We start from the raw sequence: 17,668 nt of genomic DNA, 5'->3' as shown, positions 1-17,668 counted from the left end.
CCTTCTCCAATCAGCTTGGCTCATGTAGATCAGGCCCAGGACAGGGTGGTTTGGTCGCTCGCCCTGTCTTGTCAGCCTGGATCTGAAATGTCTCAACTTGTTGAGACTCTGAATTGGATTTGATTTGATTGAAATGGAAAAGTATTTTAAAAAACCGTACCATCCAAATGACAGTTTCTATTTTATTATACTTAACCTTCCCCAGTTGGGTAAAATCTATGGGATGGGATCTCAAGGGCCCAAGCATCACAAATGCCAATCTTCTGCTAATTTAACTCAGCTGTTTCCTGCTATCGCACAGAGTAAGACCACTGAATAGAGCAAAGGCTATGGGCCCCGACAACATCCTGGCAGTAGTGCTGAAGACACGTAGCCCAAAACCAGCTGTGCCCTAACCAAGCTAGCATCGACCTGACAAAGTAGAAAATTGCCCAGTTATGTTCGGTCTACAAAAAAACAGGAAAAGTCCCAATCAGAGCAGTGCCCATTTAATTTACCCTTAATCAATAAAAAGTCTCACGATACCAGGTTAAAGTCCAACAGATTTAGTTGGAATCACGAGCTTTCTGAGCACTGCTCCTTCATCAGGTGAGTCAATAAAGTGATGGAAATCAATAAAATGATAGAAGGCGTCACTGACAACCTATTCACCAATGCCCAATCTGGAGTTCTGTCTCTTGACCTCATTACAGTCTTGGTTCAGACATGGACAAAAGAGCTGAATTCATGAGGTTTGTGCTTGACATCAAGAGAGAATTTAACCAAGTGCGGTATCAAGGAGCTGCAGCAAAACTGAAGTCAGCGGGACTCAGGGATAGGCTCTCCTACCCCTTGCTGGAATCATATCAAACAAAAAGGAAGTTGGTTGTGGTTGGCCGAGGCCAATCATTTCAACCTCAGGTTCTAGGTCCAACTATCTTCAACTGCTCCATCAATGCCTTACCCTCCATCAGGATTGCACAAATGTTCATTTTCATTTTCAATTCCTCAAATGACAAAGCAATCTGTGCCAGCATGCAACACCACCTTGTGGCCAAACGGGCCATCTAAAATGGCGATTTGTAAAGCACTCTGGGACAATTGGGCAAGAACTGAAACGACAGGCTGCAGTTTAAAAGACAGACAAACAGGCTGCAACCCTGACGTGTGAATAAACAGGATATGCTTCATCTCCAGAATGAAAGGGACTTTCTGGTCACACTGGGCTGTTTATTAGACATAAGGGCACCGTGACTCCTTATTTAGGAGGGAGGTGTGTGACCTATGTGCCCCCAGCACCTACAGACATGGCCGTTGGGGACACACCCAGAGATCAGTGTGGCAGCACCTGATTGGACTCTTATCGATCAGGGTGATCAAGTCCTGATCGATTGATTGGCAATGGCCAAACGGGGCGTGAAACCCAACGGGGTATAAAGGGTGCTGCGCAACCAGGAATCTCTCTCTCTCTGACCCCACGAATGAGCTACAACAACGGTGAACATCACCAGCGACGACCAGCACGAGGAGAGCCACCACACCCGAGAAGGAAGACAGACCAGAGCCAGAGTGCCAGACCAGACCAAAGGACCAGACTACGCAGAGGACGACCGAGATCAGCGCACAGATAAAGGCCAATATCTGCCTGGGTACTTGCCAGTCACGCAAAGTTAAGTTAAGGTCTTATAATGGACTTGAATTCTAGTATTTTCCTGTAAGATAACTTATCGTTGGTTGGGTGGGTGATTATTGATTGTGTGAGTTTAAATAAGTCTTGGTTGTACTAATAAGACGTCTACTCGCAGTTATTTGTCCACCGTATAAGGGTTAAAACAGACTGTGCGGCAGATAAGAGGCAACAACCTAGATAACATTCAAACTTGGGCTCTTAAGTGGCAAGTGACATTAATGCCATAAAAATGCCAAGTACTAACTTTCTCCAACAAGAGGAAATCAAACCGTTTCACCCCAATATATTCAACATTACCAACACTGAAGCCCCGACATCAACACCCCGGGGATTAATACTGACCCTAAACTTAACTGGACCAGCCACAAAAATACAGAGCATGTCAAAGGTTGGAGATTCTGTAGCAAGTAACTCCCCTCCAGACTCCCTGAAACCTGTCCACCAACTAAATACTCCCCATTTGCCTGGGCAAATGCACCTCCAACACTCAACAGTATCGAGGACAAAGCAGCTGCTTTATTAACTTCCCATCTATCAGTATCAGAACAATGTGACAGCAGCACGCAATGCCAACTCGCCAAAGCTTCTTTGACAGCATCTCCCAAAATTGCAATTTCTACTACTTTTAATAACAAGGGCAGCAGTCGCATGGAAATAACACCACCTCCAAAATCGCACACCAGCCTGACTTGGAGATAGATCCTCTCACCTTCACTACTGCTGGATCAAAATCCTGGAACTCCCTACCTAACAGCACCGTGGGTGCACACACACCACACAGACTGCAATATGGGGCGGCACGGTGGCACAGTGGTTAGCACTACTGCCTCAAAGCACCAGGGACCCGAGTTCGATTCCCGGCTTGAGTCTGTGTGGCGTTTGCACGTTCTCCCCGTGTCTGCGTGTCCTCCGGGTGCTCCGGTTTCCTCCCACAGTCCAAAGATGTGCAGGTTAGGAGGATTGGCCATGCTAAATTGCCCCTTAGTGAAAGGGGCACTAGCTAGGGTAAATGCATGGGGTTATGGGAATAGGACCTGGATGGGATTGTGGTTGGTGCAGACTTGATGGGCCGAATGGCACTGTGGGATTCTATGATTGTATTCAAAAAGCAGCTCACCACCACCCTTCCAGGGGAAATTAGGAATGGTCAATAAATCCTGGCCTTACCAGCAACACCCAACGGCCATGAACCAAAAAAGAAAACATTTGTGTGTGAAGAAATTTATACTGCGGAGCAACTAAACAGCTGTATCTCTTACCGTTTTTACTTTATTGAGAAGTGACATTCTGATATAACCCCGGTCATGATTACGAAGAAACAGAAAGTAGAATGGAAAACAAATCCAGATGTAGATACAAGGAATCCAGACTAAGACGGTTTGTTGGAAGCAGTGTGTAAAATCAGGATTATCTGTATGCCAGGTTTGATTTGAATCCTGCAATATACAAAATGAACAAGTTAACATACAAAACAGAACAGATTTTTCACTTTAAATCAAGGTACATTCATGGATGTGAGTGCAATCAGTCTGTCTGCTCAGGTTGAACACAATGGCACAGCAGAACACTGTTTCACCTTCTCAAAGATGAGCACAGTCAGAATCACAGAATTTTACAGCACAGAAGGAGGCCATTCAGCCCCATCAGGTCTGCAACGTCTCCTGAAAGAGCTACCCAGCGAGTCCCATTCTCCAGCCCTACCTCCATAGCCCTCTAAATCCATCACTTTCAAATATGTATCCAACTCTTTTGAAACCTCTTATGCAATCTGCCTTCACCACTCTCCCAGGCAGCACATTCCAAATCCCAAAAACTCTGAGTAAGGAAGTTTCTCCTCATCTCACTCCTAACTCTCTCGCTGACCATCTCGAAATTGTGACCCCGAGTCAGTGACAACAACTAGTGAAAACAGAATACCCCCTTCTTTACCCTGTCAAAATTGTTCATCATTTTGTACACCTCATAAGGCCACCGCTTAATCATCTCTGCTCCAAGAAGAATAAGCCCAATTTCTCTAATCATTCCTTGTATCTAAAATTGCTCATTCTTGGTATCATTCTGGTAAATCTCCTTTGCAATCCTCTCTAGGACTTCAACATCCTTCCTTAAATAAGGTGCCCAGAACTGAATCCAATACTCCAAATGTGGTCTGACCAATGATTTGTAGAGGTGTAGCATTACTCCCTTGCTTTTATTCTCTATGCCTGTATACATAAAGTAAGAAGTCTCACAACACCAGGTTAAAGTCCAAAAGGTTTATTTGGTAGCAAATACCATAAGCTTATGGCATTTGCTACCAAATAAACCTGTTGGACTTTAACCTGGTGTTGAGAGACTTCTTACTGTGCTTACCCCAGTCCAACGCCGGCATCTCCACATCATGTATACATAAACCCAAGAGTTAGTTACAGGAAGGATGTAAATAAGGTTGAAAGAGTGCAGAGAAGGTTCACAAGGATGTTGCCGGGACTTGAGAAGCTGGGTTACAGACAGAGATTGAATAGGTTGGGACTTTAATCCCTGGAGCGTAGAAGATTGAGGGGAGATTTGATAGAGGCGTATAAGATTTTGATGGGTATAGATAGAGTGAATGCAAGCAGGCTTTTTCCACTGAGGCTAGGGGAGAAAAAAACCAGAGGGCATGGGTTAAGGGTGAAAGGAGAAAAGTTTAAAGGGAATATTAGGGGGGGCTTCTTCACGCAGAGAGTGGTGGGAGTGTGGAATGAGCTGCCGGATAAAGTGGTAAATGCGGGGTCACTTTTAACATTTAACGGGTTCATGGATGAGAGGGGTGTGGAGGGATATGGTCCAAGTGCAGGTCAGTGGGACTAGGCATAAAATGGTTCGGCACAGACAAGAAGGGCCAAAAGGCCTGTTTCTGAACTGTAATTTTCTATGGTTCTATGGAGTCCTATAAGCCTTCTGAACTGTGCTAACCTGCCTGACCACCTTCACAGAATAATGCACTTGAACCCCGAGGTCCCTCTGTTCCTGTACTCCCCTCAAAGTCGGTTCTTCCAGCAGTATAGACTTTTCTGGGGACTGGGGTCAATGTCCCAAATAGTTGCCCTCAACATTCATAAGGAAAATGTTTCTTACATTGCCTGAGAATGTCCTTGAATTCAGCTACTGAGTGTTGCAAAGTGAATGGTTTCTTTGTCTTTGGTAGAAATAGCAGTTTTAGTTTTGATTTTTTATTTCCCATATTATGTAAGAACATTTACTTGAGAGTTGGAAGGTGTATTCGTATCAGTACAAGCTACTGACAGTAAATTCAAGGTGAATCAGATAACCCCACCACAAAGGGATTTCATTGACTCAATACTCCAGAATTTATACCCATCAGGGAAGGAAAGAGTTTGGCCAAACCACACTGGTAGCAAGGATGGAACATTTAAACATCCTTAATCACATATCTAGACTTGAGTCATTTAATAGACTGGTCACCATGATAGTTTATGTCCAGTACCTACTGATGCTAGTTTACAGTGAAACACACGACTGACTACCTGTATAACATTTGTCACTCATTTGTTAAGGAACTCTGTCATTATTGATTTGCCACTCAACTGCTGAGTAATGCTGATTAAGCGTTTATGCACCCAACTTTACTAGTGATGATTGGATCATGATGAGGCAGAAGGCGGGTAAAATTTATTTTGGAAGATGTATAATTGTACTGTCACTGTGATGTAACTTCAGAGAAGTGTTGGACCGCCCAGCCTACATTGGTCAATAAAGAAACGTCTTTCACCAGGATGCTGCAGTCGCGAGTCTTTGTATTAGCTAAAGTTAAACTCAATACTTAGCCTCTGAAAAAACCCCTGCAGTCAGCGACTTCAGGAAGCACAGTGGAGGACATGCTCCTGTCTACATCAACGGGTATGAAGTGGAAATGGTCAAGAGCTTGGTGTCCAGATCACCAACAACCTGTCCTGGTCCCTCCCATGCCGACACTATAGTCAAGAAAGCCCACCAACGCCTCTACTCTCTCAGAAGGCTAAGGAAATTTGGCAAGTCCGCTACAACTCTCTCCAATTTTTACAGATGCACCATAGAAAGCATTCTTTCTGGTTGTATCACAGCTTGGTATGGGCTCCTGCTCTGCCCAAGACCGCAAGAAACTACAAAGAGTCGTGAATGAAGCTCAGTCCATCACGCAAACCAGCCTCCCATCCACTGCCTCTGTCCACACTCCCACTGCCTCGGCAAAGCAGCCAGCATAATCAAGGACCCCACACACCCCGGAACTCTCTTCCACCTTCTTCCATCGGGAAAAAGATACAAAAGTCTGAGATCGCGTACCAACCGACTCAAGAACAACTTCTTCCCTGCTGCCATCAGACTTTTGAATGGACCTACCTTATATTAAGTTGATCTTTCTCTACAGCCTAGCTATGGTTGTAACACTGCATTCTGTACCATCTCCTTTCCTTCTCTATGAACGGTATGCTTTGTCTGTATAGTGCGCAAGAAACAATACTTTCCACTGTATACCAATACATGTGACAATAATGAATCAAATCAAACTGCAGATGGGCAATTGTCCTGCCCTGGGTACCTCTGATAATTCAATTTAAATTGCAAACTTCGAATAGTTCAGACTGTGTAATAGTTATCCAGAAAAGATAAGAAGAATTAAAACCACTTTGAGCTTCTGGTTGACTATAGCACTGACCCACCCCAAACTCTGCTCCCCGCCTGCAGTCCTCCCCAAGACCCATAACTTCTGTTTATCGGTGGGAAACCATGGCCCACTCATACCAAGAGAAAAAATTATATACCTAACTGCGTTCAAAGAACGCAAAGAAATTTCCATTACCACCAGCAGCCTCGGGTCTGCTTTGGGACAGTTTGCACAGGGCAAAGTGGGGCACAGTTTCTGAGTAACCATGACCCCTTGTGACGAGGGAACAAACAGAATGCCCATTGAAGACAGAGATTTAAATAGCAGCAATACATAAGAACATAAGAAATAGGAGCAGGAGTAGGCCATCTAGCCCCTCGAGCCTGCCCCGCCATTCAATAAGATCATGGCTGATCTGACGTGGATCAGTACCACTTACCCGCCCGATCCCCATAACCCTTAATTCCCTTACCGATCAGGAATCCATCCATCCACGCTTTAAACATATTCAGCGAGGTAGCCTCCACCACCTCAGTGGGCAGAGAATTCCAGAGATTCACCACCCTCTGGGAGAAGAAGTTCCTCCTCAACTCCGTCTTAAACCGACCCCCCTTTATTTTGAGGCTGTGTCCTCTAGTTTTAACTTCCTTACTAAGTGGAAAGAATCTCTCCGCCTCCACCCTATCCAGCCCCCGCATTATCTTATAAGTCTCCATAAGATCCCCCCTCATCCTTCTAAACTCCAACGAGTACAAACCCAATCTCCTCAGCCTCTCCTCATAATCCAAACCCCTCATCTCCGGTATCAACCTGGTGAACCTTCTCTGCACTCCCTCCAATGCCAATACATCCTTCCTCATATAAGGGGACCAATACTGCACACAGTATTCCAGCTGCGGCCTCACCAGTGCCCTGTACAGGTGCATCAAGACATCCCTGCTTTTATATTCTATCCCCTTCGCAATATAGGCCAACAGCCCATTTGCCTTCTTGATCACCTGTTGTACCTGCAGACTGGGCTTTTGCGTCTCATGCACAAGGACCCCCAGGTCCCTTTGCACGGTAGCATGTTTTAATTTGTTTCCATTGAGATAATAATCCCATTTGTTATTATTTCCTCCAAAGTGTATAACCTCGCATTTCTCAACGTTATACTCCATTTGCCATATAGAGGAAGCAATAAGTCTGACAACTGTTATAAAGGTATTTTAACTGGTTTTTTTTGTTCTTTCCCTTGATGTTACTTCAAATGTTATCTTTATGGGAATAATTATCACTTAATATTTATTACTGGACTCTTGTGAAAATACTGTTTAAACCTGCATCATATTATTATGTAACTCAACATGTTCCAGTTGCTGCTGCGAAAGATGCAATGCCATCAGGGATGCAGGCGATTATGTCACTTGGGTGGAGAAGGGTCCAGGGGTAAGGCAGGAGGAATTAGGGTTCCTCTCCCATCCCTCCAACACTGCTACCTTTACCACTCCCTCCTCCTATTGCATGCTCCTTTTTTAAGCTGTTCTGTGCAGCTATAATGACTTATTGTAAGATGTAACATCTGTTTTTTTATTTGTATTTATCAATGGTATATGTCTTCTTCAATAATGTTATTCAGTTCTAATTGTTTCCTATTTAAATGTTGTGTTTTGATGTCTCAATGAGACATCTGTAGAATTTCAAATTGTATTGTGTTCTGATGTTTCAATAAATTTAAGAATTTTGTAAACTTTAATGTAAACATTTATTAACCTAGTTAATGGTATCTGATACAATGTTGACATTTAACATTAGCAGCTGCAGGATAACATTTCATCTAATAACTACTTCAACTTTTCTAAATTTCTTGCAATAAAATATATCAGTTTCACACAACAGTCAATTAAACTTTTTTTTTAATTGAACAAAATGGTTCTCGTCGTCTTTTTGTAAACGGAGGGGTTGATGGAGGGGAATGAGCGATGGGAGGGAGGGAAGGACATATCATTAATTACTAAAGCTCAATGCCCGTAAGCAGCAGCAGCCCAGCAATCTCAAGATCAAGTTTTCATAGAAATCATAGAAACCCTACAGTGCAGAAAGAGGCCACTTGGCCCATTGAGTCTGCACCGACCACAATCCCACCCAGGCCCTACCCCCACATCCCTACATATTTGCCCGCTAATCCCTCTAACCTACGCATCTCAGGACACTAAGGAGCAATTTTTAGCATGGCCAATCAACCTAACCCGCACATGTTTGGACTGTGGGAGGAAACCGAAGCACCCGGAGGAAACCCACGCAGACACGAGGAGAGAATGTGCAAACTCCACACAGACAGTGACCCAAGCCGGGAATCGAACCCAGGTCCCTGGAGCTGAGGGGCAGCAGTGCTAACCACTGTGCCACCATGCCGCCCCATAGTCTCTACATTGGGGATACCAAATGCAGATTGGGTGACCACTTTGCGGAACACTTGCAGTTCACTTCACAATCTTGATCCCCACCCAGCGCTCCAAAATAGGTGGCCACCACCTGACATCTTGCTTCCCTTTCCCATTTCTGTACTCCGCCTCCTCCACTGTTCCAATGAAGCTCAATGCCAGCTTGAACAGCATTACCTCATCTCTCTCGACCTATTGCTCTACAGCCTTCCAGAGTCGAGACTGAACTCAACAATTTTAGATTATAACTTCTGCTCCCTTTTGTTGTTCGTGATGATTCTGTTTTTGCCATTCACACCTCTCCTGGATCTATTTTTTTTTTAACTTATTTATCAAAACACCCTCTCTCTCCCCCTCGCACCTTTTGTCATTTAATCACTCTTACCTAGGTAGGTAGGGACATGACCGGCACAACTTGCGGGCCCAAGGGCCTGTTTGTGCTGTAGTTTTTCAATGTTCTACCTTGTACCCAATTACTGACCTGCACTTGTGTATCCTCCACCACTATCCCCCTGCCTCTGTACTTGCTAAGAACCCATTTCATCAAAGCCTTTTTCATCAGTTCTGCTGAAAAGTCATCAACCTGAAATGTTAACTCAGTTTCTCTCACACAGATCGTGCTTTGTTGACAGTTTTTATTTTGGACTAACTGTTGTTTAACGGTGTCCAGATCTCTCTCTGCATTCCATGCTTTTTCTCACAACACAAAGCCACAGCGCAACAGAACATATTTAAAATATTAAACCTGTAATCATAGCTTAGATATGACCACTGAATCTGGTGTCTAACAATGAATCTACTTCAAACGGTTTATGGATTTAAGCTTATTAAAAGTGGAATGCTGTAATCCTGAATTTGGCAAAGTGTTTAAAATATCCAGCTTATCATAAAAAGACAAAGTATGTGAAACACACAAGACAGACCAAGCAAGGGAAAAGCTGAAGATCTAAGCTCGCAGTCCCAGAGTGTCTTCAGGGAAGAAATCTGACCACCAGAGCACGAACCTGCAGTACAAGGGAAGCTTTACAAAAATATGCCTGATATCATGGGTGGAATTCTCCCAGTTTGAGACGAAGTGTGGTGGTGGGTGGCTCCAGAAGTTCCGGTCCTGCCAACTAGAATAGCGCAATTTTTGCACTTGGAAACTCATTAATTACGCACCAGCGAGTTCCTCTTTGGCTCTCCTGGCTGCCGGCAACTAATTCGTCCACCAGTCTCAGCCAACTGGTTTGAAGATCCCAGCACCATATCTAAAAACCAGCCCAGCACACTCGTCTCTCTCTCTCTCCAGCCCACCTGCCTTCACCAGACCATGCAGGATCTCAGCAATCCAGGAGGGAAAAAGCTAGCAACCTCAAGAAGAGGTTTGTTCGTTAATTCAATCACCTCCCCCTGCTGCTCCCATCACCTGCGAGTACACCTGTCCCACTTGGACCTCTATCCACCGCCTCTGGAGTCTCCACTCATCCAATTCCAGTTAAAAATGTGGTATCCCTTTGACCCCCTTGTTTGAGAGTTTTTCACGCAGCCTTGCTGGGGCCCAGCTTCCCTCCCCTCGGGCTTACCTCTGCCTTCCAATGTTCATCTCCTTCACCCACCTCCCTGTCCCTCTGCATGCCATCATGCCGTGAACATTCACTACCCCATGGTCTGCCCTCCTTGCCTTCATTAGGCCACTGCCATCTCTCTTCCCCCCCCCCGGCGTTGGCAGCAGGAGTCCCATAGGGCAGTGTTGTCCACATAGACAGTGGTGTGTGGCACCAGGGGAAAGGAGACCCCAGTACTCTCCAACTCCAGAAACAATACTGACACAACTCAGTGACACAGGAGGGTCCATGAGTCCAGCTGTACGGGGCGGTCCATGAAGACCACCTCGACACGGAGATGGAGGCAGGAACCGGTCTGTGGGATATTGATCAATTGGGCCAGTGGGCTGACGAATGGCAGATGGAGTTTAATTCAGATAAATGCGAGTGATTTTGGTCGATCGAACCAGGGCAGGACTTACTCAGTTAATGGTAGGGCGTTGGGGAGAGTCATAGAACAAAGAGATCTAGGGGTACAGATTCATAGCTCCTTGAAAGTGGAGTCACAGTTGGACAGAGTGGTGAAGAAGGCATTCAGCATGCTTGGTTTCATTGGTCAGAACATTGAATGCAGGAGTTGGGACGTCTTGCTGAAGTTGTACAAGACATTGGTAAGGCCACACTTGGAATACTGTGTACAGTTCTGGTCACCCTATTATAGAAAGGATATTATTAAACTAGAAAGAGTGCAGAAAAGATTTACTAGGATGCTACCAGGACTTGGTGGTTTGAGTTATAAGGAGGGGCTGGATAGACTGGGACTTTTTTCTCTGGAGCATAGCAGACTTAGGGTGATCTTATAGAGGTCTATAAAATAATGAGGGGCGTAGATCAACGAGATAGTCAATATCTTTTCCCAAAGGTAGGGGAGTCTAAAATAGAGGGCATAGGTTTAAGGTGAGAGTGGAGAGATACAAAAGGATCCAGAGGGGCAATTTTTTCACACACAGGGTGGTGAGTGTCTGGAACAAGCTACCAGAGGTAGTAGTGGAGGCGGGTACAATTTTGTCTTTTAAAAAGCGTTTAGACAGTTACATGGGTAAGATGGGTATAGAGGGATATGGGCCAAACACAGGCAATTGGGACTAGCTTAGGGGTTAAAAAAAGGGGTGGAATGGACAAGTTGGGCCGAAGGGCCTGTTTCCATGCTGTAAACCTCTATGACTGAGTGGTGAACAGTGCATCAGGAGCAGCGCAGCATTATGGCAGAAAGTTGTTGCACTCACCCTGGAGTCTCTGGTGAAGTGAGGACAGCCTTGTGCACATCACTCATCAGTAATCGGGGTTGATGCCAATGCAATTTCCTGATGTGGCGCAATATTGGAAGGCCTGATAGGATGCCAGTGAGCAGCAGTTTTAATGAGCATTCATAAGATGCAAATATTGTTTTGCATCACTTACCAATAGGGAGAGCAACCTGCCACTGGGAGAATTCCAGTGTGATGTTATGCTGATGGGGTTCCAATTATTTGACTGCCACCACTCCCAGCTGTCACCAAACCTGCCGTGGGCTGGTTGGGAGAATTCCACCCCATAATTACAACAAAAGGTGTTGAGAAACTCTTCCAATGATCCATAAGACCAGAAGACATAGGAGCAGAATTAGACCACTCAGCCCATTGAGTCTGCTCTGCCATTCAATCATGGATGATGTTTTTCTCATCCCCATTCTCCTGTCTTTTCCCCATAACCCCTGATCCCCTTATCTATCTCTCTCTCTCTTAAAGACAATCCATTTATAGGCTGTGGTCCTGAAGGGAGTGGTACAGTTAAGACTGTGGCAAGTGAGCATGCACCATGTTACAGTACATTTTTCAACAATCTGTGAACACAGGACATTTACTTGTCAACTGGCAATGAGCTAATGTATCTCCAATTCACAAGGACACCCCCTCCACCCCAACCCCCCCTGCCCCACCCACCCACTGATCCAGCAGACTACCAACCTATTTCTCTCACTCGTGCTTGCTGTAAATGACTAGAAAATATCACTGATAGTCAGTGAATGAGATATCGCGAAGGGTAAGGTATTCTTATTGATAAGCAACACAGCCTTAGTAAAGCCAGATCAACAGAATCACAACACATCCTTACCATCCTTCTCGTTATGAATAAAGTTAAAGTTTAAAGTTTATTTATTAGTGTCACAAATAAGGTTTACATTAACACTGCAATGAAGTTACTGTGAAAATCCCCTTGTCGCCACACTCCGGCGCCTGTTCGGGTACACGGAGGGAGAATTTAGCATGGCCAATGCACCTAATCAGCATGTCTTTCAGGCTGAGAGAGGAAACCGGAGCACCCGGAGGAAACCCAAGCAGACACAGGGAGAATGTGCAAACTCTACACAAACAATGACCCAAGCCGGGAATCGAACCCGGGTCTCTGGTGCTGTGAGGCAGCAGTGCTAACCACTGTGTCACCGTGTCGCTGTGGGGCAGCAGTGCTAACCACTGTGCCACCATGCCACCCCTGGCCAGATCAGACTCTTTGCAGATGACTGCCTGGTCTACAGAACCATTACTGAAGCAGCAGGGGACATTATCCCCCAGGAAGACCTAAATAAACTCATCAAAACGCGCCAATATATGGGAATGAAATTCAACGTAGAGAAATGCAACAGCACGCAAACCAGTCATAATCGATGCCCATCAATGACCAATTCCACAATGCATGATTCCCCCATCTTTATAGTTACAAAAGAATCCACATCCAAAATGGAGTATATAAAGTCAACAAGTAGCAGCCCAGGCATCAAAGGTGCTTGGGTTCATGAGAGAGAATTTCAATCCCCTGTTCAACTACAGTGAAGGAAATGTCGTACCAAGCACAAGTCAGATCACACCTCGAGGACAGCGCAGCTACTTGGGATACGTGCTGCTAAAACTATTGCCCTCCCCGCGAAGGTTCAATGCCTGGCTTTGTTACAATTACCCGCAAGGTACCAGGATCTCATGGTTGGTAACGTCAGTGGGTTGGCCCAGTCTCCAGAACCAAAGAAAGGACCATAGGTTGACATGCCCCTTGCAATTCAATATTTCTAAGTAATATATCAAGTCCAAAGACTTCTCAACAACTGTACATATGACAACATGCTTTCTTTGCTAACTCCACCCCTCCCTATACCCCAACACTTTAAGGTTATCAGTTGGACTCACAATACAGCTTTGATTTTGATTTGTCACATATATTATACAGCGAAAAGTATTGTTTCTTGCGCGCTATACAGACAAAGAACAAAGAACAAAGAACAAAGAACAAAGAACAAAGAACAAAGAACAAAGAACAATACAGCACAGGAACAGGCCCTTCGGCCCTCCAAGCCCGCGCCGCTCCCCGGTCCAGGATTGAATCCTGAATCCAGGATCCCCGCCCAATTTTCCAGCCTATCTACATCCTAATATCCTATCCACCGAGCTGTCCCTCACAGCTACGATGCTTTGTTCATCACAACCTATTAACTCACCCCCACCCCCTCATTCCATTCCAAAGCATAGCAAAGCTCACTTACTCTTCATAGAATCTACGGCAGAGACAGGCCCTTTAGCCCAAACTGGTCCATGCCAACCAAAATGCCCATCTAAGCTAACCCCATTTGCCTGCATTTGGTCCATATCCCTCTAAACCTTTCCTGTCCACGTATCTGTCCAAATGCCTTTTAAATGTCCCTGCCTCAACCACTTCCTCCGACAGCTCATTCCAGATACATACCACCCTCTGTAAAAAAAAAAGTTGCTCCTCAGGTTCCCATTAATTCTTTCCCCTCTTAATATAAACCTATGCCCTCTAGTTCTCAATTCCCCAACCCTTGGAAAAACACAGTGAATTCATCCTATCCATGCTTCTCATGATCTTATACACCTCTATAAGATCACCCCTCAGTCTCCGACACTCCAAAGAAGAAAGTCCTAGCCTGTCCAATCTCTCCCTTTAAATCAGTCCCTTGAGTCCTGGCAACATCATTGTAAATCTCTTCTGCACTCTCTCCAGTTTAGTAATATTTTTCCTATAGCAAGGCGACCAAAACTGAACACAATACTCCGGGTGCGGCCTCACCAACATCCTGTACAACTGCAACATAACTTCCCAACTTCTATACTCAATGCGCTGACTGATGAAGGCCAGCATGCCAAAAGTCTTGTTAGCCAAAAGCCATTTGCAAACTTTAAATCATCACAACCTCGAAGGACTCAATTATAGAAAGTCTGTTGAACTTTTTAAATTCATGTGACCATCAATTGCTCACATGGTGAAAATTCCCAAGTGGAGGGGGACAGAGGGGAACTTCACCAATATCAGATGCCTTTTTGTTTCACTATGCATAACAGCACATCACAAACGTTTTGCAATTAAAGTACAGTCACGTATTTCAAGAAATGTACCCATCTAGAATACAATTCCTCCAATTATAACAGATCTTCCACTGGAGATATGAACAAGTTTGTTGCAAAAGGATTATAACAAAGACTCAGCTACTGATGCATCATGACTACCCCAAACAGACAGTCGCAGTGTGCCCTTCAGACCCGACTCTTCTAGTTTGACAGGTTGCGTTAAGGGAACAATTTGTTTTGAAAAAAATACGTATTCCTTTATTCAGGACTGATGTGGAAATGCCGGCGTTGAACTGGGGTGGGCACAGTTAGAAGTCTCACAACACTAGGTTAAAGTCCAACAGGTTTATTTGGAATCACGAGCTTTCAGACTGTGGGAGGAAAATGGAGCACCCGGAGGAAACCCACGCAGACATGGGGAGAACGTGCAGACTCCACACAGACAGTGACCCAAGCCAGGAATCAAATGCGGGTCCCTGGCGCTGTGAGGCAGCAGTGCTAACCACTGTGCCACCGTGTCGCTGTGAGGCAGCAGTGCTGACCACTGTGCCACCGTGCCACCCTAGAGGACCATCAGCCTCATGTTTCCAGTACTGAATTGCTATGATCTCTGAAAACTGACACAGCTATATAAGGGATGATGTTTCAGGAGCTCAAAGTGGAGTCTTGTGATGTGTGGACCTGAATTGATGTTAACACTTGCTCCAATTCCCTGACCCACGCCCAGTCCATGAAAGATCTGCTTTGGCATTTAAGCCTCACAAAATGACCCCGACACTATCCAGCAAACCATTCATAACCACAGAGCATCGGCCCAGTTCCCAGGATGCATGCCTTTTTTCTTTTAATGCATTTTTTATTTTTAATTCACCTACTGCATAATGTATTAAAAATCATTCACACGCAGCCTGCCCGGAGATACTACAAAGATAGTGTTTCAATAGACTGTTCCGAAACAGACTAATGTAGGCTGATGACATTTATTTATATTCAATTTTAGTTATGGCTTGATGGCTCAGATATTCACTTAAAAAAATGGCACAATAACCTAATTCAGTACAAAAATTTAGTACAATCCACCTAACCTGCACGTCTTTCGGACTGTGGGAGGAAACGGGAGCACCCAGAGTAAACCCATGCAGAAATGGGGAGAATGTGCAAACTCCACACAGACACCGACCCAAGCTGGGAGTCGAATGCAGGCCCCTGCCGCTGTGAGGCAGCAGTGCTAACCACTGTACCACCTTGCCGCCCATACGAGCTCTACTTTCTCCATCTTTAGCTTGTTGGTAGTTGCTACATTGCTTATCTGCACAATGAATCCTATCTACACACAGTTATCTTCATGGGTAAACATTTCATCAGAACAACCAGCAATTGCCTCCTACATACAACAATCTCAAATCCCGGGAGAGAAAAATGACAACGAACTGTCCATCTACAATCATGTTGCAGGTTATTTGTATTCCCGAATCCGAGTCTTGTGCTTCATATTTATAGTTTCACTGGAAACCATTCCTTGCCAAACCCAAATAGTAAAGACCTAACATTATTTAACCACTACTACAATTCAAATAAAGTGGACATAGAATCCATACAGTGCAGGAGGAGGCCATTTGGTCCATCGATTCTACACCCACTACAATCCCACCCAGGCCCTATCCCCCTAACCCCATTTATTTACCCTGGTAATCCCCTGACACTAGGGTCAATTTAGCGTGGCCAATCAACCGCATGTCTTTGGAGCGTGGGAAGAAACCGGAGCACCCAAAGGAAACCCACGCAGACACAGGAAAAATGTGCAAGCTCCACACAGACAGTGACTCGAGGCCGGAATTGAACCCGGGTCTCTGGTGCTGTGAGGCAGCAGTGTTAACCACTGTGCCACCCACATGTCTTATGATCGTTACATGATTATTTACAAAATATAACATTCCTGAAATCTAAGTATTTCATCGTGCGCACATATTACACATTTCATCAAAAATAAACAAATCTCAATTTTATAGTAAATAAACATTAAAGATCTTGATACATCTCAGAAACCCTAGTGCAGAAAGAGGCCATTTGGCCCATCGAGTCTGCACCGACCACAATCCCACCCAGGCCCTACCCCCATATCCCTACATATTTACCCGCTAATCCCTCTAACCTACGCATCTCAGGATACTAAGGGTCAATTTAGCATGGCCAATCAACCTAATCCGCACATTTGGAATGTGGGAGGAAACCGGGGCACCCGGAGGAAACCCACGCAGACACGAGGAGAACGTGCAAACTCCACACAGACAGTGACCCAAGCCGGGAATCGAACCCAGGTCCCTGGAGCTGTGAAGCAGCAGTGCTAACCACTGTGCTACCGTGCCGCCCCAATCTCATTATTTAACTGCTTAGCAAGGCCAACCCTATTGGTCAAAATGGGACAAGACCCAACCCTTTGTAACACATGGCTATCAGGGGTTTAAGATGGTCAGTTAAGAAACATATAAAAAATTAAAATAATTTCAGGTGAAACTAGAGATTAAAACGATTTCCCAAAGTCATAGAGATGTGAAAAGTTATAGAGAAAACAACTTGCAATTATACAAGTGTCTTTAACATAATGGATAAAAGCAAATTACTGCAGATGCTGGAATCTGAAACCAAAAGAGAAAATGCTGGAAAATCTCAGCAGTCTGGCAGTATCTGTAAGGAGAGAAAAGAGCCGACGTTTCGAGCCCAGATGAGCCCTTTGTCAAAGCTAAAAGGCATAGAAAGTGGGAGATATTTATATGTAGGGTAACATTGAATTCAATAACTTCAGATGATTAGCTCTACCCCACCTTGACCCCTTTGTTTTCATTCTACTTTTTTAACTGTCCTCTACCTTTTATTCTTTATTTTTCTTTTCCCCCACGATTTCCCCCCTATTTTATCCCTTTTGCTTCTCTTTTCCCAATTTTACTCTCTCCCATCTATCTTCCCCCCCTCCCCCCCCACATCTTCATCTGTCACAGCTTACCCGCTGACTTCAGCTTCTCTGCCATTTG

At 44.8% G+C, this 17,668-nt stretch overlaps 1 protein-coding gene across 4 annotated transcripts in view; it reads right to left on the bottom strand.

Moving 5' to 3' along the window:
* The window catches only part of abcc1 (ATP binding cassette subfamily C member 1 (ABCC1 blood group)), a 110,939-nt gene that overhangs the window by 92,917 nt on the left and 354 nt on the right, over window positions 1–17,668 (bottom strand). For all 4 annotated transcript variants that reach the window (XM_078240912.1, XM_078240913.1, XM_078240914.1 and 1 more), the window contains exon 2: window positions 2,929–3,105. In XM_078240912.1, the coding sequence (XP_078097038.1) occupies window positions 2,929–3,105 (177 nt within the window). The remainder of the gene's footprint in view (window positions 1–2,928; window positions 3,106–17,668) is intronic.

This window comes from Mustelus asterias, chromosome 23 (genome assembly GCF_964213995.1).
Source record: "Mustelus asterias chromosome 23, sMusAst1.hap1.1, whole genome shotgun sequence".
Classification (NCBI taxonomy): Eukaryota; Metazoa; Chordata; class Chondrichthyes; order Carcharhiniformes; family Triakidae; genus Mustelus; species Mustelus asterias.
Note: the sequence above shows the minus strand (reverse complement) of the source record. Positions and strands in the feature narration are given on the sequence as shown.